This window comes from Thermobia domestica, chromosome 1, assembly GCF_964235325.1.
Source record: "Thermobia domestica chromosome 1, izTheDome1.hap1.1, whole genome shotgun sequence".
NCBI lineage: Eukaryota > Metazoa > Arthropoda > Insecta > Zygentoma > Lepismatidae > Thermobia > Thermobia domestica.
In genome coordinates, this window is record NC_137454.1 from 114,451,087 (window position 1) to 114,475,421 (window position 24,335).

General features: G+C 36.0%; 1 protein-coding gene across 4 annotated transcripts in view; it reads right to left on the reverse strand.

Moving 5' to 3' along the window:
• The window catches only part of Pi4KIIalpha (phosphatidylinositol 4-kinase II alpha), a 127,822-nt gene that overhangs the window by 75,896 nt on the left and 27,591 nt on the right, over positions 1–24,335 (reverse strand). Inside the window, exon 2 of one of the 4 annotated variants that reach the window (XM_081761974.1) lies at positions 12,545–12,658. The exons of 1 other annotated variant lie outside the window; for it this stretch is intronic. In XM_081761974.1, the coding sequence (XP_081618100.1) occupies positions 12,545–12,658 (114 nt within the window). Of the gene's footprint in view, positions 1–12,544; positions 12,678–24,335 lie in introns of all 4 variants that reach the window. 2 more of the 4 variants (XM_081761992.1, XM_081762001.1) reach the window with 2 other exon arrangements.

Here is a 24,335-nt window from a genome sequence, read left to right on the forward strand (position 1 = left end):
CAACAATTTCCAGTTCACGCGGTCAAAAGCCTTTAATTTAGATTAATAAGTACACTATACACCTCTTTCTTTATTCTATGTACTTTCTATCGTTACTCTTAATAAACCAATTGCATTTATCGCACCCTTACCTCTCCTAAACTAAAACTTTTTCTCCTCTACTTCATTTGTTCTGTACTTCCATGCAACCTTCTGTTCAGTATTTGAAGCATAATTTTCGCCGCATGCGATATAAAACAGAGTTGTATAGTCCTCACATTTCTCTGACTTCCATTTCTTAACTTATGGTGTTATGGTCTTTTCAAGAAATCATTTAGATGCTCTCCTGTTTCATATATTTCACTGCAAAACTGGAAAAATACCTTCTTGCCCGTGTCTCTCATATTCTTAATGAATTCGATTCTATATCGTCCAACCCAGTTGCCTCTCTATTCCTAATCTCGGATATAGCTTTTTCAAACTCATCCCGAAGAACATTAAACCTTTTATCATGCCAGCTTACTTCATTTTCTACTTCAACATCTAAGAAACGCTGTCTATCAATATTCTCACGCAAGTCAATATATTCTTTCCATCTTCCTCATTATTTTCCAGTTCTTATTTTCTACAATAATTTCAATACCCCCTAGTTTCCTCAAAAGTTCCATACGTATCAACTCATACACTTCCTCATATTTCCCAACTCTTTCTCTTTCTTCTGTCTTCACATTTTCTTTTGTGAAACTCCTCTGCCGCTATGTCTGTTTCCCTTCGTAACTTGTTTAACTTCCTGTATATCTTTCTGCTCCCCTTTGTGTTAACATGTTTCCGCAGCTGTTTTATGTTCGCGGTAACCCACTACTTCTTCTGCAGCCTGATATATGCAAAATTTGTCATGTTTCCATGGTATATTACTGCCTGCATCTCTCCTTCCCCCATTTGAGTATTTTTCTTCGAAGTTTTCAACGACAAAATTTCTTACTTTCTCGTTTTTCAGTATTCGTCTTCTTGTTGCCTACTTTCTTTTTTATTGTTTTTCAGTTGAATATCCATTTCGGCCAGCACAACGTTACGATCAGAGTAAATGTCGACCTTCGCGTGCTTCAAGTTATTTCAATATCTGTCTTCAATCATAATATAGTTGATGTTTTCGGCCGTCTATTGAATATTTCCATATATAGCACCTTTTCTAGTGTTGATTGAACCAAGTGTTCCCAATTACTAGTGAGCTCGGTCTACAGAAATTTACCAGTCCCTCTCCCTTTCTTTTCTTTAGCCTAAACCATATTAGCCTATGACACTACCTTCTTGTTTTTCTTCCACAACTGCATTGAAATCTCAGATGAAAATTACGGATGCACTCCTGTCCCCCGTATATAATTTCTTCTATTTTCTCATAATTTTCCTTTACTTCTTCAGTTGTATGCGAAGTAGTCTGTATCACCACTAGATCCTTTTTTTCTTTCTTTAAGTCTTAATATCATACTGTAACCGTGTCCTTACTAAATTCTACTTCCACTACCATCTCTTTTAAACGCTTACCAAGAATTATGCCCACACCATTACGACCACCCTTTTCCTTATCTGAATAAAACATTCTAGCTCCTCCGTTTCTCAATTCCCCATTACTTCCAATGTATCTTTAAGTCCAGATCTTTTTCTTACCATTTCTGCTTTAAGAACTTCCCTATCTGTAACATGGTACATACATTCCATGCCTCTACCCTAAACCTTTGACTGAATTTTAATGTATTTTAGGAAGTAATCTGTGACAGGAAAGAACAGCACAGGAATTTTAATAACAATATTATCGTGTACAATCTACATTTTTTAATGCTTAATTGATCCCCTAATTTTGTTGTCATCATATTCACAGGTTTCAAAAATCTTTACAGTGGAGCAACAAAATCAAGAATACTCAATAGACATCACAACATAGATAACAGCAGAAATATCTAATACTTGGAATCGCGGTAAGTATTTTTCTTCGTACCTGGAAATATGTTTCTAGAAATTCCAATTTCAGAGTAATTTTAATATCAAATTCAATACTATAAGTTTCTATTCAAGGTAATTTTCTATGATTAAAAACCGACAAATCACTCTAAATATTAGTATTCAATAAATAATGATACTTGAAGATGAGGGGGAAAAAAAGATGATGTAGATTTCATGCTTATTTACGGTAAAACAATAGATACATGGTCACTGAAAATTTAATTTCTGTCTTGCATATTAATATCAAGAATATTAATAGTTTATATGTTGCATAGATAAATAACTCCCACTCAATTAATAATACAACCTAATGATAAACAGTGCATTAATTTGCATTTTTTGCCTGCTGCAATATTCCATAACTACTTGTAACTCATTTAATTCCTGTAGATTGTTTTATTATACTATTAGGGGATTCGAACTTATATTTGCAAGCGAGCTTGCAGTTATTCTTTAGCCTACGGGATATAATCGTAGGACGTTTGGAAGTTTCCAGTTTATATATATATATCAAAGAGAATCTTTTCAATAACAAGAAGTTTGTCTTACCAGTCCAAAAGCTAATTCGAAACATAAAACAGGGAAAATATATGAACATTTTCGTAACATTCCTGTCACTAAAAAGAGGCATTAATTTCAGTCACACTATGGTGTTGGAGACTTAGTCGCAGTGCGACATTTGAATTATGTAAACGCTTCAAAGATGGTCATTGTCACTGAGCACTGACTATCCCAGTCCACAGCAGCTCATTTGTGGGTTGAACGGTTTATCACTGATAATAATCGTCGCATAACGTGTCGTGAAAATGTAAAGGTGTGTCACCTTTCGTTAGATGCAGTAAACAGAATAACTCAAGATAATTGGCTGTAAAAAGGTTTCTGTAAAAATTATTTTTGACATATGAATTAAATTAACGACAGATTACAAATTAATACGAATTAAACGCGAACACAAACATTATTTGTCTTTTTCTAGTTTCTGAAATATATAAATACAGACGACTAGTAAATGCTGCTTTTATAGCACAACGTAAAAACTTGTTATATTCTTTAAAATTGTTCATTGAACGTAATTTATTATCCTTTCCAATTGTGCATAGAAAAACCACAACAGGGTCATTACGTGTAAATTACAGCAATCGTCTATACATGTCACCTGAACGCCATCCCTAATATGATTCGATCTCACGTTAAAATGTGTCTTAGTCTATAATCTCGATCCCTCAAAAGAACGGTAAAAACCACACAACTAGGCCAGAAATAAACTGAATTTACGTCTCACGATTATACCCTGTTGGACAAAAGGAACGGATGGTTAATGAAAGTGAATGATTGAGCAAGAATTTGGTGGAATGAGAATGTGGGAGGAAAGGGAGAACTCGATAAACTTACATATAGAACGTTGTTCACCCCATGGCCTGGGATCGAACTAGGGATAATTTGCACCAGAAGTGCTACCGTGCCGCTACTGGTGCGAGGGGTATTTGCTTCAAATCCCAGGTCATGTGAATTTGTGGTAGACAATGTTCCAGTTTTCTGGGGGTTCTCCCGTTTCTTCCTACATTCCAATTCTATCAATTGTTTTACAATCATTTACAGCAATTAATAATTCATCTCCTTTAATCTACAGGGCATTATCATAGGAAGTAAAAACATATTTTATTTCATTTGTTCCTGCCCTAATCCCATATCATGTCCTAAACACACTGTCGTTCATGTACAGTCTATTGAACAGTAACTCTCTTTTGGAGGGCACGGTGACTCAGTGGTAGAGCGCTTACCTTTGGTGTGGGGGTCCCTGGTTCGATCCCCGGACAAATAAGTTTGTGGTGGACAGCATCGTGTCCGTGGGCTTTCTTGGAATACTTCCGTTTCCTCCCAAATTGTTATTCCACCAATCTTGCATCATTTACTTGCTTTCATCGTCTCCATTACACTAACAGGCATAATCGTGGGAAATTAAACTGAAAGATTTCATTCTTTCTTTTGCTCTTTTAATTCCCCAAATCGGATATTTTAAGTCAAAATTAAAAAGTAACGAGGAAAAAGTGTTGGCTTGTTTCAAACCATTCCAAAAAATGAAATGAAATTTTTGTTTTACATCCCATGGTTATGCCGGTTAAGCTAAAGGAGACGGTGATGATGAGAAATGAATGAAATGGTGGAATGAAGAAAGTGGGAGGAAACGGGAGAACCCCGAGGAAACCCACGCACACGGTTTTGTCCACCACAAAGTTTACTTAGCGCGAGCAGGGATCGAACCAAGGACCCCAAGCACCAGAGGTGAACGCTCTACCACTGAGCCACCGCGGCCCCTCAAACCATTACAAATGCCCTAAATATCGGAAGTTCCCGATCTACTCTCAACTTCATTCTTATCTTATGATATATGCTTTCGCCATCCATACCTTCTCGGGAAGTTCAAATTCTTAGCAGTCTACTTTGTTCCAACCGAATCACGTGTTATCTTAAAGTCTGTATATATATAAAAACTGTAGCGCCGTATTTTCAGTTATGCCAAGGTGCGAAATGTATTAACTTTTCAATCTTCATTCATACGTTTGACAGCACTAATTGTCACATTATCAGTAGCATCACGACAGTAACTCTCTGGAAGGTAACGTAAATTTTGATTCTGACACACGATTTAGTTGTTTTTTTTTTTTTTTTTTTTTTTTTTTTTTTTTTTTTTTTTTAATCTTGGCAGAACTTTAGGAGTTAGTGAAAGAACTTTTTCTCATTTCGACGTCCTGGAGATCCGTTACCATCTGCGTGCATAGCAGATTTTGTCTTATTTGGTGAAATCACTCGGTTAAGGACGAAAATCAACCAAAAGCATCGGCTTCAATGATTCGGAAAGCGCACACTCGCCTTACACATTATTTTCCATTTCATGAAAACAGTTATGTAATTTTTATTTTATTTTATTTACTTATTTTGTTTCTCATAAAACTTTAGTTAACTATTTTTAAACTTCATCCCTTTTCAGTAACATAACATGGAATTTCACCACGAAACTCTTGGGCATAAGTGCTTGCAATGTCTTAGTGCTGTTAGAATTCGAACATTCATTATTCGAATACTGGATTCTTCCAATTTTCGAACAAAATTCGTTATTCGAACAATTTTGACACCACTAGTCAATATAAAAACGAAAAAATGAAATGAAATCTTTAAGTTTTACGTTCCACGGTTATGCCGGCTATGCTAATGGAGACGACGATGATGAGAAATGAATAAAATGGTGGAGTAAAGAAAGTGCGAAGAAACGGGAGAACCTCGAGAAAACCCACGCACACGGTGTTTGTCCACGACAAAGCTTACTTGGTGCGAACTGGGATAGAACCAAAGACCCATGCACCAGAGGTGAACGCTCTACCACAGAGCCACTGCGGGCCCTCTAGTCGATATAATCTGCCAACCAAATTATGACAAATGTTCGGCATTTTAATGATGGGGAACTCAACTTTAATGGAAAGAGTTCCTGGTTAGAATCTAAGTTATTTAAGCTTGTGATAGATAATGTTACATCTGTATGGTATCTCGTCATACTCCACCAATTTTCTCCTAATCACTCACTAGCGCTTGTCATATTTCCTCTACATTAGAGGATATAATCATGGCACGTTAAATCACATATTTTTCATATTTTCATCACTTCTCATTTCTTACTCTGATCACCACGAATGCTAAAGAAAAATCACTCAGATATTCCGAATACATTTACATATTTTAAAACATACGCAAAGTATCTTAGTATTTTGTTGTATACATATTCAAAACAGCGTATATAAACATGAACACACTATTCTTTAAGAAGTTCAAAGATAGTGTACGAAAATCCACGAATAAACTTAATTCTCACAATGTAACAACCTTACCTGGATCTACCACGTTCTCCATTGTCGACACATATGACTAGAGCGACGCTGACATACAAACCGGGCGAAAGTCGCCCAGTTCATGATATGCTTTATCTCGTTCACTCACACAACTGAGGACAATAACTCTATAAACGTTTTGTTAGTACTCCCATGTTTCACGCTTTTTCTTTCTTAACTTGCTAACTATACAAAAGGAGAAAAAAATATAGGCATTACCGATCTCCTTTCATTGGCAGCAATTAACAATCAGACCTCCATGTAACTTAAGAGCAATGTCTCTATATGATAATTAACTTTCTATTATATAGAACCTGAGAAGTCACTTCAAAGGTCAAGGTTAACTTTTACCTTGTGGTGGAATTACAATTTTATAAATATCTGGGTGAAACAAAAATTTTAACATCCCACGCTTATGAGCACCAGAGGTGAGCGTTCCATTACTAAGCCATCGTGTACAGGTACACTAAAATTTCTGAGATTCCACAATTACTAGCCACAACTAGGATCGTATTTGACATTTATACCACCACGAGCCATAAAAGAATGCCACCTTTTAATATCAATAAATACTAGTGTACAAAATTTGACAGACTGAAGTGAATAATGAATTTCTGTTAAAATTATGATTGATTTAATTTCTCGCCAATATACATATGTATTTTTCAATCCTTCTGTTGAATCATTATTATTATTATTATTATTATTATTATTTAATATTCTTACCACGAGAATCTAATAAATTTAGTAGATGAATGCATTCTTGAACTAACGCACTTGCCTGAATCAATACTATTGAGTGAATGTAAAGTAGTAACAGATGATGGTACACCTCTTCGGGAATCGGCGGAATGAAAATTGTCTCTTTCATATCTTTATATAGTGTTTTGCTTTTTTTACAACTCTACTAGCAAGTGATCAAGTATCATTAGGTAAGTACCTACTCGAAATTTCTCGCTCCGATGAAGTTTTGTCTCGTTATGGGAGCTGAGTATCAAAGTATGAAAAGAAACTGGTTTGAAAAAAGTTGCCGTCTCTGGCCATCACAATGGCGTAAACACTGCCTTGTTTACAACTGAAGCTTAGTAAAAGAACGAACACAACCGAATTTGCCGACTTCTTGTATTTGGAAGGTTTGGATTCGATTTCCGATTATGTTTCAAACTATAGCAAAAATTTGAGAAACTTGATATATCCCATAAAATAATTTACAAAAGAAACGTAAAAGTTACGAAAAATAACTGGAGATATCCAAAGTGTGAATGTGGAGAAGAATGAAGAATATCCGTTGGTTCGAATGAAATATCAATGAGAAAGTATTTGGGAATAATGGGGAAGAAGAGAACAAAAAAATGTAATTAAAGAAAGGACATTGGCTGAAAAAATGAAATCAAATCTTTCAATTTTATGTCCCACGGTTATGCTGGTTAGGCTAAAGGAGACGATGATGATGGGAAATGAATGAAATGGTGGAATGAAGAAAGTGGGAGGAAACGGGAGAACCCCGAGAAAACCCACGAGCACGGTTAGACATTGGCTGAGAAAGAACTGTATCCTAAGGGATGTAACCGGAGGTACGGTGGTAAGTGCAAGACCGAGTGGGGGAAGAGGCTACAACTGATGAGATACTAAAACCAAAAATATCGACGTCAAAACGAAAACGTACCTGACGACTGTAGTACATAAAGGCTTGTCAGTTCGCGGCAAGTGACCAACCACTAAGACCAATATCTTGTAATAATGATTTCACTTGAAAAAGTTTCGGTTTCCTCCATGAATTTCTTTCCAAGATTTTGTTTTTTTAGTTTTACGTCCCACGATTATGCCGGTTAGGCTAAAGGAGACGGTGATTATGAGAAATGAATGAAATGGTGGAATGAAGAAAGTAGGAGGAAACGGGAGTATCCCGTGGAAACCCACGCACACGGTGTTTATCTACCACAAGGTTTACTTGGAGGGGGCTGGGATCGAACTCGGAACCTCAAGCACCAGAGGTGAACGCTCTACCACTGAGCCACCGTGACCATCTTTCCAAGATGTCATTCAAGTTGTTTTAGAGTATATAAGAAATGTGATGTGCACGAAAATTAAAAATACTGGTACGTTAAGTAAATAAACGACTCAGTGCATTGTAAAGATGTATGTTTACGCTGAGTTCAGCTCTTCCCGCTGGTCTACTGGCTAGTGCGCTCACCTTTGGTGCACAGGGTCTCCAATTAGATTCCTGGTGGGAGTCTTGAAAATGTTGCAAAAATCTGAACAAAAAGTACATAAATGTTTTTTGAGTCGCTGGATCCGATTATGCAATTTTCTTGGCCCGACAAGGTCATGCTAAGTTCATTGCAGGGTCATTTCAAGGTCAAACTTGAAAAACTGTCGGAAAAATCTGGAAAAAAAATTCATAGGTAGGGGTTTGGGGCAGCTGCCAAAAATTTTCAAAGAACCGCAATCACTCCCATTGCAAGCCTTTCAGACCACTGACTTTAATAATAATGTGTATTTGTGTGTTTTTTAGCTACCCTATGATTTCTTTTCAGATTTTCCCGACAGTTTTTCAAACTTGACCTTACAAGGTGACCATACAATGAACTTAACATGACTCTGTTGGGTCAAGAAAATGACAATCGGATCCAGCGACTCAAAAAATATTTATGTACTTTTTGTTCAGATTTTTGCAACGCTCACTCGCGATTTGACCTTTAAATGACCTTGAACCTGACGTGATGGAGCTTAACTGACCTCGGATTCGGAATTAGCGACCTCAAAAACCCTAGTAAGCCACGCTCATACTTCATAGATAAAATGTTGACCTAATTATTATTTTCAGTTTACGAAGGAGAATTGCTTTTACGTGACGATAATAATCAGCGGATATATCAAAAACGTGGGTTTTTTGGGCTTCGTGTCCATTGAGAATTTTCATCAGGGGATCAAAATACCCAACATACTGCAATACCAGTCAATTTAACAAAACTGGATTTCCATAATCTCTGAGCGGGGTCCTTCCTTACCTAAGACCATCCCTCATTCTCTTTAATTAAATGAGCGGGGTCCTTCCTTACCTAAGACCATCCCTCATTCTCTTTAATTAAACACATGATTTGACAACTGCTGTCATTCCTTAGACCAAACATGTGCTAGATGAGCCTTGGAACAAAAAATAAACAAAAACAAAGTACAGCGAATATTAAAAAAAATATATATAAATCGAGTTTCTTTGTCTTTAGTTTTCACCGTGTATTTTGATTATCTTCCAGCACTATCAAACATTTTTCTAAATTATTAAAATTTGTCTAATGAAAGTACAACTGCGTCTTAATACAAACGCTTGGTTTTTAAAAAGACCACGAAATAAAGAAAGTGAATCTGTTGCGTTACTGTTATTTGTACAACTAATTAGCTTCACTATGCTCACATGTAAATCTTTCGGCGTGGGAGACCGAGTTCGATTCTGGTTAAAAGCTTGTGGTTCGGATACTACGGTGAGCTGTAGATCCACGTCTCATATAGCCTCGGTGCTGTAAAGGGACGTTAAACTAAAAACCAACCAATCGTATGTAAATCATAAGTCCATAGCATCTTCACAAGAGAGGCCGTATAAAGTGGGTCAACATCTGAACACTATATACACCGTATATTACAGGTTGTTCGTAATCAAAGACAAAAATGCGTATACGCAACCTACAAGTTCTTTTGATAACTTTCGAACGAACTGATCATCTGGATAGTTTTAGTATGGTACCCAGAATTACATTTTCCCTACGTCAACAAAAATTGAATTTAGATAGGCCTAGGCCTAAGCATTCAGAATTTACACAGCCTATCCCCATTTTTGCCGGTGATGAGCAAGCAACTACCAAGTATAATATTGCATGCAACTCCATTTAGAAAGATATAGTAAGGCACCTTCCTACTTTCATAGGGGGCCGCGGTGCTCAGTGGTAGAGCGTGAGCTCTGGTGCATGGGGTCTCGGGTTCAAACCCTGCTCCCGCCAAGTGAACTTTGTGGTGGACAAACACCGTGTGCGTGGGTTTTCTCGAGGTTCTCCCGTTTCCTTCCACTTTCTTCATTCCACCATTTCATTCATTTCTCATAATCACCGTCTCCTTTAGCCTAACCGGCATAATCGTGGGACGTAAAACTCAAAAATTTCATTTTTTCCCCCTACTTTCATATATGGAATCTATAGTATAGCAATAGTGACGGCACCAGCTTTAATTTCTTGGGGGAGGGAGGAGCAAGAGGAAGGGCACAGTAATGTTTAGGGGGATAGCTTTTTTTGTATACGAATAGTTTTATATTACTTGACCTACATTACAATACAACATGTCTAGGGATCACACACAAAAAGCAGGTGCGAGGGGAGGCGGGAATGTTTTGGTGTCGTCACTGTATGGCAGTCAAATCTGGCCTCACACTGGAAAGTGTCTGCGGAACTATATTCACCAAATGCGAACGTTCATTTAAATATGAGAAGAAAAACTAATATTCAAAAATGAGAAATTTATGTCAAGAAGTTACATAGTTGAAAATGATAAATAGTATATCCAATTATATACATGAGTATTACGACACACGAAGGCCTTGTGGAAAAAAATAATGTTACTTTGTACGTATGAGTCAATCAACATCTCATATTGTAAAGGACATTTCATACATGTGATACACACTTGGCAACACAATGTTGACTGCAACAAAGCATTCACACAGTTGCAAAGCATAAGTCCGGAAAGAGTTAACTGAATTACGACATATAATAAAAGTACACAAAGGCAGTTCAAGGTAGCCATGGAATTAGTCTTTGAAGAAACAGCTGGAAGTCTAAAATATTCTAAAGAAAAAATCAGAAAGGAATAATAATATGCTACATACCCTATATGCCTGAAGGAATATGTATATTCTTTGATATTACAGAGGTATTACAGAGGTCGAATTGGAAACAAATTATCATCGGTACGCTCCTATGTCTTGTCTCTCATAGGTGAACTTCTAGATAAGTTGTTGACAAACTTATCACTTTTCACTGCCCCTCTTTTATATCAAAACTAGGGAGGGTGACTCAGTGATAGAGCGTTCACCTCTAATGTATGGGGTCTTTGGTTCTATCCCAGCTTGCGCCAAGTTAGCTTTGTGGTGGACAAACACCGTATGCGTGGGTTTTCTCCGGGTTTTTCTCACTTTATTTCACTATTTGATTCATTTCTCACCCTCACCGTCTTCTTTAGCCTAGCCGGCATAATCGTGGGACGTAGACGTAACACTTACAAAAGAAAAAAAAAAAGATAAATCAAAATTATTGCGTTTTCATTTTTTTTTTAATGTTTTTTCCGTGTGCAAAATCGTGCCTTACTGCAGAACAAGTGCAGAGCATTGAAGAGGGGACAAAATCAAAATATGACGGAGCTACACTGGAAACTATTTGCTAAAGGACGTGCGCTGCGCAAGTGACATGTAATTCCAATTTAATTTACCTTATCCAGGGAAGGGGAGAATTTTCAAACTTCGGAATGAGAGGAAGCCCTTCCGGAAGGATACTTGGGCATACTATTACGGACGTGAAAATATTACATTTTTTATAAACAAGAGAAAATAAATATACTTCCAATGAGTAGCAGGCTTCCTTACAGAAATTTTAACGAGTTTGAGTTCACTGTCCACCTTTGTCGTAAGATTTTTCCTTCCTAATCTCGAATAAACTGAACTGAAAGCGAGACAAAATGTCATCAGTCGATATAGCAGGAAAATTTTACCTTTTAAGGGATTACAAAATACATTAATATATCTCAGTTATTTTCACAACCAGATAGCTTCGACGTTCATAAATGAAAGCTGGTAATCTACAAAAGCGATAAAAGCAAAAAGGTAGAAGTATCAGTGGTTATATTGGCTACGGTTCTGCAGCCAAGGAAGTAAAAATATCAAAGAAAGAAAAAAAAACTAGTTATGAAATGAAACGGAATTTCTAGTCTAACGCCCAAGGTTATGTCTTGTACGCTGCGGAAAACACATTAATTAAAGTAAATGATTATGGAAGAATAAGTGAAATATATATATATGAGGGAAAAACGTGAAAACATCTGGAGGAAGCACACGAACAATATGTTATCCATTGGTTAGGGATCAAACCAGGAATTCCTCACCACAGGAGAGTTCTCGACCACTGAGCCACTATGATCCCATTCGTATTTATTTGGGATGGCCTAAATTTTCCGGAATTGGAAATTTCGCTTTCCGGTTTCGGAAAAATTCCGAAATTGGAATTTTCTAAATTCCGGATTTATTCCGAATCCCGGAATTTTACCGACATCGAAATTTTTCCGAAGCCTGGAATTTTCCGAATTCCGGAATCTTCGATTTTACTTTCCGGATTCCGGAAAGTAAAAATTCCGGATTTGGCCATCCCTAATATTTATAGTGTCCTGATTAAGGTTCTAATACTGACTCACATATGAAATCACATACTTTTAAAAGTATATTTTATCTTCAATCAAAACAATTCATGAACAACTCAAAGCCCGTAAAAAAAAGGGGGGGGGAGTTAACCAGATTTATTTCGGGTTAGGTAGCAGTTTTGCTATTTACATTCCCTTCACCACAATATGTTAGCCCAAAAATCTTCAAAAGTTTGAAAATTTAATCAGGAAATGAAACAAATTAAATTAAAAAGGAAAATCAACAACTCTACCCTCAAACGAAGACGCCAAACCACCAATCGTCCCGTAGTTCTGAGGTTTTGGAAACATCTCTCGACGGCAGGCTTCAAACGGATTTTGATTTTGGGCCACCTCCTGATCTTCTTCTAACCTAGCAAAATGAAACTTGAGAGGTACTAATTACCTCATACTTTTCAAAATAAACGAGATAATAAAATAAAAAATAATAATATTTACTTCTGTAGTAGAACAAATTAATTTAAGAGGTGGTCGCAGTGAAAAAAGTAAGAAAAATTATTCAAAACTTCCAAAATAATAAAACTCAAAAAGTAACATAAGCCTTCAGCGACTGTAGCGTTTAATACTCACAAAATACTGTAAAATAATGTGGATATGTTTTTTATGAAATTTATCAAGAAATAATGGGCCTTATACAGAGTCATTTTGACTTATGATTAGCGTCATACTAAAGGCCTGTCTACTGCAGGAAACATGTTAGTCGAACTCTTTAGTATGGCACTAATCACGCGTCAGAACGACTATGCATAAGGCCCATTATGTCTAAACAGTCATACGTCACACATGGTGTTTAAATTTCTCAGATATAATCAGTGTACCAAAATCACTACCTTTAAAGAATATATTCATATTATTCTATGATTTTTTTTTAAAAAAAAAAAAGAGAGTCCACTGTGACTTTCCCTTAAATTAATTTTGGAAAGAGCAAATAATGGTGCAAAAGAAACAACCAATGTACGTATATCCCTAATTCCCTAACTTCAAGACTACTTTGCCATACAGTTTAAAAGATACATATTACGACTAGATATTATATAACGTTACAATAGAAGTAGTAAGTGCGTTACTGTTAGGTGTGCTTGTGTCACCGTTAGAAAACAGATGACATTAGATACGATCTACTACTTAACGGTGTATATTTTTTACATACAAAATATAAATAAATAAATAAACTATTGCAGCAGAATAAAAACTATATATTATTATTGGTAAGGAACGATATAAATTTTATCGATACAGAAAGTTATTTTTCTTCATTTTCTCAAAAACTGAGCATGAGAATGTTCCCTCAAGAATATCATTTTGTTTAGTTTGATGTCATTACCTAGTTGCGTGCATATTATCTTTATATAATATTGGAGGTAAACAAAAATTAAGGTTTAAGAGTTAATCACAATTTTGTGATATATATCTCACTAACAATATTGTGTATTGTGTGTCGCGATGAAAAGTTTCGATGAGGAACATCTTCAGTATTATTTTCATGTTAATAAGAGACGTAGTTATTGTATGGCATCATTTTACTCATATAATTTTGTTCGGTTTAATACGTTCTATCGATTAGTGGATGCCTTATCATTGGATTTTCTTTTTCGTTATAGCCTAATATTATTGCAGAAGTTCTCCATCGTGTATAAATATAGGCTTATGCTTCCAATTTGTGTAAATAGCCTTAACCGCAAGTGTCCAACAAGTATAACATGTTGACAATGAGTTACAGAGATGGAAATCTTGTCAACATACGAGGAACAGTCGCAAAGTTTTGGCATTTGTAATGCAATCACAATAAATCTTGTACAGTATAGTCCTTAGGTTCCCTAATTATGAAATTGACACGTATGAATAGGTCATAACAGGCAATGTGCGAATAGTGTAGCTGAAAGGAGGAGAGAGTGTAGTAATCTGTTGAGTTGATTTTTAGTTTAACCTCCCTTTTACCAGCGAGGCTATATGAGACGGGACCTACTGATTAACGTGGAATCCGAACCACATGATGTGTAGTAATCAGTCGGCGCAATTTTACAGATCGAGTAACGCGCAAACATCAAGTTCATGGGCAAATTGGGGAGAATCTGATTCAGAGTGTTTGAATGCCTTAAAAACAGTGTAGTACCATCGGATGTTTGGCTCTCTCCAAAGCTAAAAATGGGCCTTTTCCGTTTAGCCAACGTAGAAGAGATCAAAACTAACGCGACGACTGAACTTCGGAAGATACCAAAAGAGGCCTTTCTTCGGTGTTTCCACCAATCGTAGGAGCCGTGGGACAAGCGTGTGTGTGTTCCGAGTATAATGCTTAAAAAATTACAATTTCTTGAATGTCCTGCACTCATTTCAAATACTTAACGACCTAGATCTGAATCTTAATAATAAAATTGTTTGATAGTAAATTTCCTGGCACTACCCCCGGACAAAACATTCATTGGAAGTATACGGGTAAACGGCAGGGTTATGGAAAAGTTTTTTTTTTTTTTTTTAAGTGGGTTTTATTAAATCTTGTACATGAATTTAATGCTGGGTCAGTATCCCGAGATGAAAAAAGAAGTCTTATTAAAAAACTTATTTCCAGCTGTCAATTTGCGTTCTTTCAAGATTTTACGATTAAAGGACATATGTAACATACAATAATCGTTGTCGCATACTCCACCAGATACACAGAAGAATTCGCGAGTTGCTTAATCTCCTTTCTAATGTAATTCTTTTTTCGTTTGTATGTATGTAATCATCCCAGTGTAGAGAAAACCGAGAGGTATCTTTAGTAATTTCTTTCTTTCTTCTTTTTAAGTGAAGCGTTTGTAGTGCCTTAGATTCAAATTACGGTGTTACAAAAAAGAAATCATTTGTCCATTTGTAATTACCTAAGAAAAGATTGTGTTTCTTCTTTAATCCAACTATTTTTCATTTGTATGTATGTAATTATCCAAATGTAGGATTAAGAAAATATACGTAAATCTCTAGTAATTTCCTCTCTCAAATGAAACTATTTTCATCTGTAATTAAGTAACACCTAGAGAGAAAAAAAAAATACTATGCGACAGTAATAATACGCAAAAATAAAAAAATAAGAAATCGGCCATTCCACGTAAATGTGAGCCTAAGGGCAGTGTTTTCAATATATTTTGCTCGTTATTTACCTGTACATAAAATGACCAGAAAGGTTCAAAATTTACTATGCAGATAGATTTCTTGTTAGGAAGTTTTAGTTTTTGTCTTTATGAGCGATTGCAGTTCCATGCTGCAAGAAGCCAGTCAAAGGGAGAATTTACCTACAATTTTGGACACCCCTGATAATCACGTGATAAGCACTTGATTCAGTTGCACTGCGGTGTAGACAAGCACGTACATTTTGGGAACTCAAGCTCAGAAGTTCTAAAGCTATAAGTATATTAGGTAGTCTACTATTTGATTACTTTTGGTATCAATGTAATTATGTAACGCCCGTTACAATACATATATTTTTTGCTATACAACTTGCACTAAAAGTCAGAAGTAGTCTATCTTTCGCGAAAGTAAAATTAAGCACATAGGCAATACAACACGGAAGTGAATATCATTGTATTTCTAATTTAATAGGCAAAAACTGCGTAACGGTGTTACATTGTCAGTACAACAGGTGTTACATGTGAATTGTTAGCTCGGATTGACAGTGATATTTTGTGCACTAGGCTGGCTCTAAAGAGGGTCCTCTTCTGAAGACATGAATTATCGTACGGGTGAGCAGTGTGCAAAATTAAGGGACACTGTACCGGAGGTGATGAAATGCACTCCAGAGAAAATAACATCCAGGAGATATCATCGGATGAGGGACTCCCTCTCATTCCCCCGTTAAGTCACACACTCAGGGTAGTGATTAAATAGCATGAAAGTGCCGTATTTGAATTGAGTACTCATAACATACTAAAAGTCTACTTCATTAGAAGCCCAATTCGCTGCTATTGGAAGTCTTCGTTTAGCAAATCATTAGGGAATGCAATACGACATATTTTCAAAACTGATAAGTCCTATATTTTTTTCTTGTGCAAATATGCGTGGAATTCAATACTAGTAGAGCTAATTGACTAAACAGGATCAGCCCTCATTCGTCAAGTATCATACAGATGGTAGGCTTCCTATCTATTGCAAAACTGACCACATTTCGGTATGGATGCATCAAACAGTACATAATTAAATTAGATAGCAAATGTAGCAGGGTAGTTTACGTGTGGCTCAGTTTCAGGCGAAATGATATATTTTGCATTTTTCAGAAAAGTATAGTACAATTACAAACCCCAAAGACAGAAAGCTCAAAATGTCAGTTCCATTTCAATTTGAGCATTTATTTTGCTATCCGTTTCAATCGATTAAAGAAAATCAATGTTTTCTCATTGAAGATTCAATAATCAGAAAATATAAGTGATGGAAATAATACTTCTGACATTTCCGAAACAGAAGAAATCAGCACAATAGCAAACACTTTAAGCAGTACATCTGTAAATAGTTATCATCGAAAAAACAGGAAAAAAAAAACATTACAATGACGTATACACAGACTCCGAAGATAAAATACACTCTACAAATGAAGTTGTGATCAGCCCTTTGCGGAAAGAAAATGTTTTGTTGAAATGTTTGTCTTGATGGCAATGAAAGGTGAAACAAGTAACAAAAACTGTCGTCAAGCTGGAATCTGTCAAGGACTTGTGGACGAAAATAGTGATATTAGAGTTATATTCTTACAACCTTATGGCGAAAAGGAATTGGAACTACTCGGAAGTTTGGAAAGTATAATTCATTTTCATGACGGGATTGGTAAACAGCCAACACCGATTATGAAAATTAAAGAACAACGTAAAATTGTGTATCAATTTAGTACAAAGTAAATGTTACTGAAGCATAAGAAGAATTGACTTTTGTTAATGATCAGTGTAAGAACAAACCTACATGTTTAATACTGAAACTTTCCACATTTCTTTTGATTTATATGTTAATTATTTTGTGTTTTTATTTCCTACACTGTACTACATATGTAATTCTTTTTATCTATTAACATCGTAATATTTTATTCTTTACATATGTAATATGTTTATTAAAAGTAAAATTTGTTTAAGTTCTTTCGCACTGTGTAACACCCGTTACAGTATTGAACAATTTTTAAAATAAAAGCCATTACACTTATGAAATTTGTTTGCAATATTTACAGCATCATACTTTCAGAAAAGTGCACATATAATTGAAAACAAATTTTTATCTGGACATTCACAGAGTTTGGCTTAACTTTACATGCATCTGGAAGTGCATGTCCAATTGCTGTAACGCCCGTTACGCGAAGCCACTATCACTGAGTTGTGTTATCATGTATATGTAACGAATGTAGTGTTTATTAAAATATACAGACAAACGGTGATGATTCGAGACAGTTTGATATATCTTGACCCAATAAGTACAACACTATAACAATTTCTATTTGTCCAAATGTAACACCCGTTACGATGGAATGGTCGAAATCGTGTTCTTTTTGTTCCAGATTATAGCTGAACATCGTTACAGCGAATTTGAACGAGCACGAACAAAATTTGTTATGCACGATTTATATCATATAATATATACTAACGAACTGTAAGCGATGATTTCTCATCAAAATATGATAAAAAGTTCATATGAACCTGTGGGGGGGGGAGGGGAGGGAGTGCATAGTTTCAGAGTTAGAGTTGTCCAAAATTATTGAAAAGCTAATTTCAACACGCATTACTTCGAATTCCAGAAGATGTGGAGGGGCAGTTTACATCAGCGTAAAGAAGTCATACAAACGCAATCAAAAAATGTGCAAAATAAATAAATAAATTATATATATTATTTAAATTATTTATATAGTGTATGTGTGTGTACTTGGCAAAATTTCTAGCTACGCCACTGATGCAAAGTAAGTTCCAGTTAAAAATATGCATAATCTTCGTTCTTTTGAGACATTCTTCCCCCTTTTTTCTGAACCTGTTTAAAGCATAATGCTAAAATGTAAAAGTGACTGGAAAAGCATTATCACTTTATACCTTTATCTATAACTATCGAAAACATCAACAGAAAAGCACTCTAAATTGACAACATGATTAAGAAATTCCAGAGCCTTATGAAAAGCATTAAGACGTAACTAAGCTGACTGAAGTCTGTAATTCCTCTCATTCCTTTGAGAAAGACAAATTCATCTCTCATTTTGCAATACGACTATTTCATTCACAGAATACAGATCTCTTACTTGCACCAATTCTAAAATCAGATCCCAAAGAGATGGCAGAAGGAGAAAACAACACGTCTTTCATGCTCCTTCATTATTATTATTATTATTATCATGTTTTATACATGCAATTGGCGTATCATTTCGTTACCAGTTGTCTAGCAAAAAGACCATTGACTTCCCCGACTAACTGCTTTCGGAGACTGAAAGGTATTAATGTTTAGTGACGACGGGATAATTGCTTTTGCACCCAGACACTACACAAGACCTACGCATTGTGTCACATAACACATTGACTATATCTCGATTTAGTTTTCACAGAAATGCTATTTAAAAAAAAAAAAAAAAGCACAAACTTCCAAGTTTCCCGTGAGTGTAAGATAGCAATGTCCTCTGAAGTTAGCCCTTCGATGCAAAGTAGCTACATTTATGAGTGAGGTTTTGTGTTCTCATGAAACACCGAGGTTATGAAGAGCGGGGCCTACTATTTAAATGGGATCTGAAGTACGACCGTGGCTTGAATCCGATGTAGTTGGCAGATGCACAGACATCATTCACGATTAACCCTTATAATGCAGGTCGTTCTCCATCACCAGTCTCATCCGCTTCCATCTCTGCTTATCTACGCACTGTTGCCAGATCTGAACATTAAAAAGGAGCGAGGTTGTGCTCCAAAGGTAGCGGATTTGAACTATCTGTAGCCCAAATATAAAAATGTCAATGTCTGGGTTGGTAATGGTCAGGCGGCGACCGCAGTTTCGAATTGTTAGAGCAAATGCCGTATCACATCAGCTGCAGTAGAACTGCAGTGTGCAATGAACTGGGCAGGCGGTGATAGTACAGACTGGGAGACTTTCTTGATTTTCAAGGACACATATTTGCTTAAGTCAATTTTGTGGGCTCTGAAATACACTTGTTTATTCACTATTCTTTAATTCAGTTACTGAATTCTTTACCTGGGAGCCATGAATTTTGGACGTATTATTGTAACTCCACTTATGCATTATATTAATATGAACAATATAGAAACACAATTATATTTGTGATGGTCATACACAGCTCAGCGTAACTATTAAACTCAGGCATTAACTGAGACAGCAACACACTGAGCACAGTCAGTGATATTGTAATAGCGCAAACTTAGCAGAAGTCTAGTTGCCAAATCCGGAGATTAAAAAGTACTAAAACAATTATTGAACTAGTATCGAACACGTTAGTTTTAGTAAAACTGTTGTTCATTATGAAGAGAATACTCAATAAACAAAACTTCTATTGTGTTATATTGTATTATAGGCCTATAAAACTAATAATTCCTGATTTCATTCATAAAAATAAAAAAGTAGCGTGTCGCCCAATTTGAAATTTTGGTAGCAAGGGCACTTAAAAAAATCGCCCAATTCCCTACTTGTAGATGAATCTGACAACACTGTGTCTACGGTCTTCTACTAGAGGTGACTTTGCCATAACCTTAATTGCATAAAACTACTCAAATCGATCAGTCCACCCTAAAATTATTTTGCTTAAGATCGTTTTGCGGTAGATCAAATGAATGCTCAGGAATTGGCCAAATTATTATTTAAGAAAAAAAAAGTTATATAACGAATTGTTTTAAGAAGTTTTTTCATATGAAAACCTATAAATTTTTAACGTTTAACGTTTGTTTTCGGTGCCATGGTTTTATGCAAGTGGACTTACAGCATTACATGAGAGCAATACCATATACTGGAATCGAACCAGGTCTCCCTACCAAAAGGCAAAACTGCTACCCATTTAACCACGAGTTCGATTCCAGTATATTGTATTGCTCTCATGTAATGCTCATATATATACTGCAAAGCACTACCACACGAATATGACTTTTTTTCTTTTTCATATTAGCGCTGTTTGTGTTATCATTATTATTATTATTACTATTAACTCTTAGATAGTCACCAGTAAAGAGTCCATTATATGGATGATAGTCCTCGCATCCAAATGCCGCAAAGCAGTTACTTTAACACCTGAATTTCACATTTTCACATTTCTGTTGAACAGCTTAATAGTATACTACAAATACATTCTCTGCTAGCACGCTTTAGCCCATTTTATAATCACAAAACAGCTTGTGCAACATTATCACCTCATTCGAGCAATGACTTTTTACAAGTTATCACTTCGTAAGCTGCCAAGCGTCCAACTGCAAACAAAATTGCATTTATCATTTTCTCCACTTTAAAAACAGAATGGAAATCACACAACAGATATTGTCAAACTGATGACGCTTATACTTCCACACAGTGTTCGTTGAGGGGATGTTCAACATGATGACACGAAAAAGATTACTTGTCCTGCAATCATACACTTTTATGGCTGCATCGATTTTCGTTCTTACATAAGCTGTAGGCATGCTTAAATATGAGTTATTGCTTCAATACTGAATATTACACTACATGTAGGACATTACCTTTAATTAGCAGAAACCTCTAACTTCATAATGTCCAGTAAAACATGATGATAATATAATCCATTTAATTTATGTTGGTTTGTTTGATCTATTTTACATTTAAGTACGAGGTGTACATCAAAAGTACGTGACATTTTCTTCTAAGTCCGCTTTTTTTCCTGTCATTTCAGGAAAGCAACTACGGCTTCGGATACCTCCGTCCTTCACCTCTAAGCAGTGCAGGTTTTGTTTACTAGATGGCAGCAATTGAGTTACAGTGTCTAAACGATTAAGGCGTGTTTCTGATACTGTCAGAGAACATGGAATATTCCGTTGAAGAGCAACGGGTAATTGCAAAATTCCTCACCGCAGCTTGCCGTTGTGCAGTCGATATTCATCGCCAATTGGAAGGTGTGTGTGTGGTGATAGTGCTCTTGCAGAAAACACTGTTAGGAAGTAAGGGGGGGGGGTGAGTTGAGAGCAGGGCAAACGAGTGTAAAAGATACGCAGAGGTCTGGACATCGGTAGAAGCAGGGAAGGGAGTAAGAGAATACACGGTGGCTTTTATAGAAGCTTTTACATATAGAGAAGAGAACGGAACACCTTTTGACTTCCTGACTTACAAGATTTGTGAATAAAAAAGTCAAATTGATTGCATTTTGTTCTGAAGAAAATATCTCAAGGAAATTAGAAACTGCAAGGAAATAAGTGATGAAAGCATGTCCACGCAGCATAAAATGGTAAACGTAGACTTAAGTTCGCGAGGAGATACAATAGAGGCCGCGAAATGGAAAGCCAGAAATTAAGTGGTGGAGATTATGAGAAAACAATTACGGGGGATCGTTCAAAGAAAGTGTTACGGAAGGACTAAGCCTGCAAGAAGAGAATTTGCAAAAGTTGTGGAGCTAAAGGGCAGAATCATACTGATGGCCGCAGAGATGATTTTGGGTAAAGCTTCAGGAAAGATACGTGGTGGTGGGACGAGGAAGTGCAAGAGGGAATTAACGCGAACAAGAATCACAGCAAATAATAAAGGATGATTTACGAAACAGTCGTTAGGCTAGCATTGATTTACGGAGCCAAAACATGATAAATAAAGGAAGATTGAATGTTACTGAAATGAGAATACTACGCTGGATGTGTGGGAAATGAGGAATAAAAGAGTAAAAGAATAACCAATTCCGGGACAGGGCTTTATGGAGAAGGCTAATCAGAAACGTCCATCCCAAGTGGAAAAAAGACGGAGAAAGAAGATGATACTATGAAATGGATAGTAATGCCTTTATTTCATTCGCTTTCGAAACAAATTACAAAAAGTTTTCTAAAAAACAAAGCATCAGTACCCACCAAAAAACAAAAGAGAAGAGCTAAACAGTTATTAGAGCTTCTCAACTAATCCACTAGATTCCGCATGTGCCTACGAAGTTTCATGTGAATGTTAAGATATTTATACAGAGTGTTTCAAAACAACACCGACAAAGTCTGGAAGGTGATTCCTGACATCAAGATAAGACAAAAAGTATAGACCAACCTGGGTGCACAAATGCTTCCTTTCGGAGTTATAAGCTGCCAAAAACATGAAAAATGAACTTTAAAGGTTCACTGCTCCAAAACTATGGAACCTGACCGTAGTCGGGCCAAGACTTCATTTAGGAACTAATATGTGTCCTACCCAAAAATACATGTTTCAGGATCTCAAGCAACAATTTTTATACAGGGAGTTTGTCTACGGACATATAATTTGAAGTACTCACCAACTACCTTTGTAAAAATTGTTGCGTTAGTACCACAGGACTGTGGAACTTTGATATTTGGATAAGACATACTAGTTCCTAAGTGGTCAGGAAGTCTTGACCCGACTACGGTAGGTTCCATACTTTTGGATCTATGGACCTTTAAAGTTCTTCTTTGTTTGTTTGTTTGTTTTTTGGCAGCCTGTAATTCCGAAAGGAAGTTTTTTGTCTTATCTTGATGTCAGGAATTACCTCCCAAACATTGTCGAAGTTGTTTTGAAACCCCCTTTATAGGCATAATGAAAAGGAACTCACACACACTAGATACACTTTGTGGTATCAAACACAATGATGCCCCAAAATCAGGTTTTCCGAACCGTGACAGGAACCAAAGTGAGAATCTTCTCAGTTTATTGATAACACTGCTTTTCAGGCGACTTACATTTTAATTATTTTTCTAAGGCAGCGTTTCCCAACCTTTTTCAACTTGCGGCACACTTCAGGGTAACTTGAATTCTCGCGGCACACATATTATTATTATTATTATTTGAAAATATAAAATACTGTAGTATTTTTTTCTGATTACTGACATCCTTCTTACAGAGAAGAAAGCTAGACCACTGTTTTTTCCCCGTGGTAAATCATTATGCTTATTTTTCATTTTAATTTAAAAATAGAAAACAATTACAATCAGATATAGGGCTCAAGTTGTTAAAAATACACTTTTTTTTTCGAAAACTGTATCCAACCTTTCATTAAGAAGGAGGATCACTAAATAACGAACGAACAAACGAATCTCTTTTACTTTTAAAACACAAATATAGGTAATTCGTATGCATGTTTACTTTGCCGGAAGGATTGAATAATATTTTAAAATTTCAAGTTACGAAATAGTCTGCAACAATAAAGAAGCAATAATGGTCATAACAATGATAACAAATACTTTTTTTTCAAAATTAGAAATGTACAGAAAAATGTTCTACAGAAAACTAACACAGTATGAAACTTTAAATTTTAGATTCATAGTAGTAACTTGAAATACAAATATACCTTTTTCTGTATGTCTTGCAATTTGATTGCTATAGAATTAATAATTTTGTTCCGATTTCCTCGCGGCACACCAGTGTGCCGCGGCACACCGGTTGGGAAACGCTGTTCTAAGGGATTAGGAATTAAATTTCTAAGCTTCTGGCATTTATGATCATATTAGCCCGTCCTGTATGATGGGTAACCTTCCTTGGCGATCACACTGCCCGGGAAATTGGGAAAGACGAAAGGAATGGGGAAGGAAGAATGTGGCCTGGAAACATTATAAATGTTATCTCGGCATTTGTGTAATGTGAATGATAAAAAATCAGTAAAACCTCTCAGGATGGCTGGCCTGAAAAAGCTATTGATACTTTTTCGACCAAGTCCCCATCAGGATAGAAACAAATAATAATATGAAGCTTTCGAAATGTGGGTGTGCAAAAGAATGGACTGAATTAGCTGAGTCAAGTGGAAAACGAATGAGGTGTTAGAAATGGTGGAGGACAAAAGAGTTGAGTTGACTTGGAGTGCAACATCCCTTGAGGCTATATGAGACAGGTGGAGGACAAAAGAACAATTTTAGATATTATTAAGAAACTGACTGAGACATTGGTTAAGAAGAAACTTTATCATGAGGG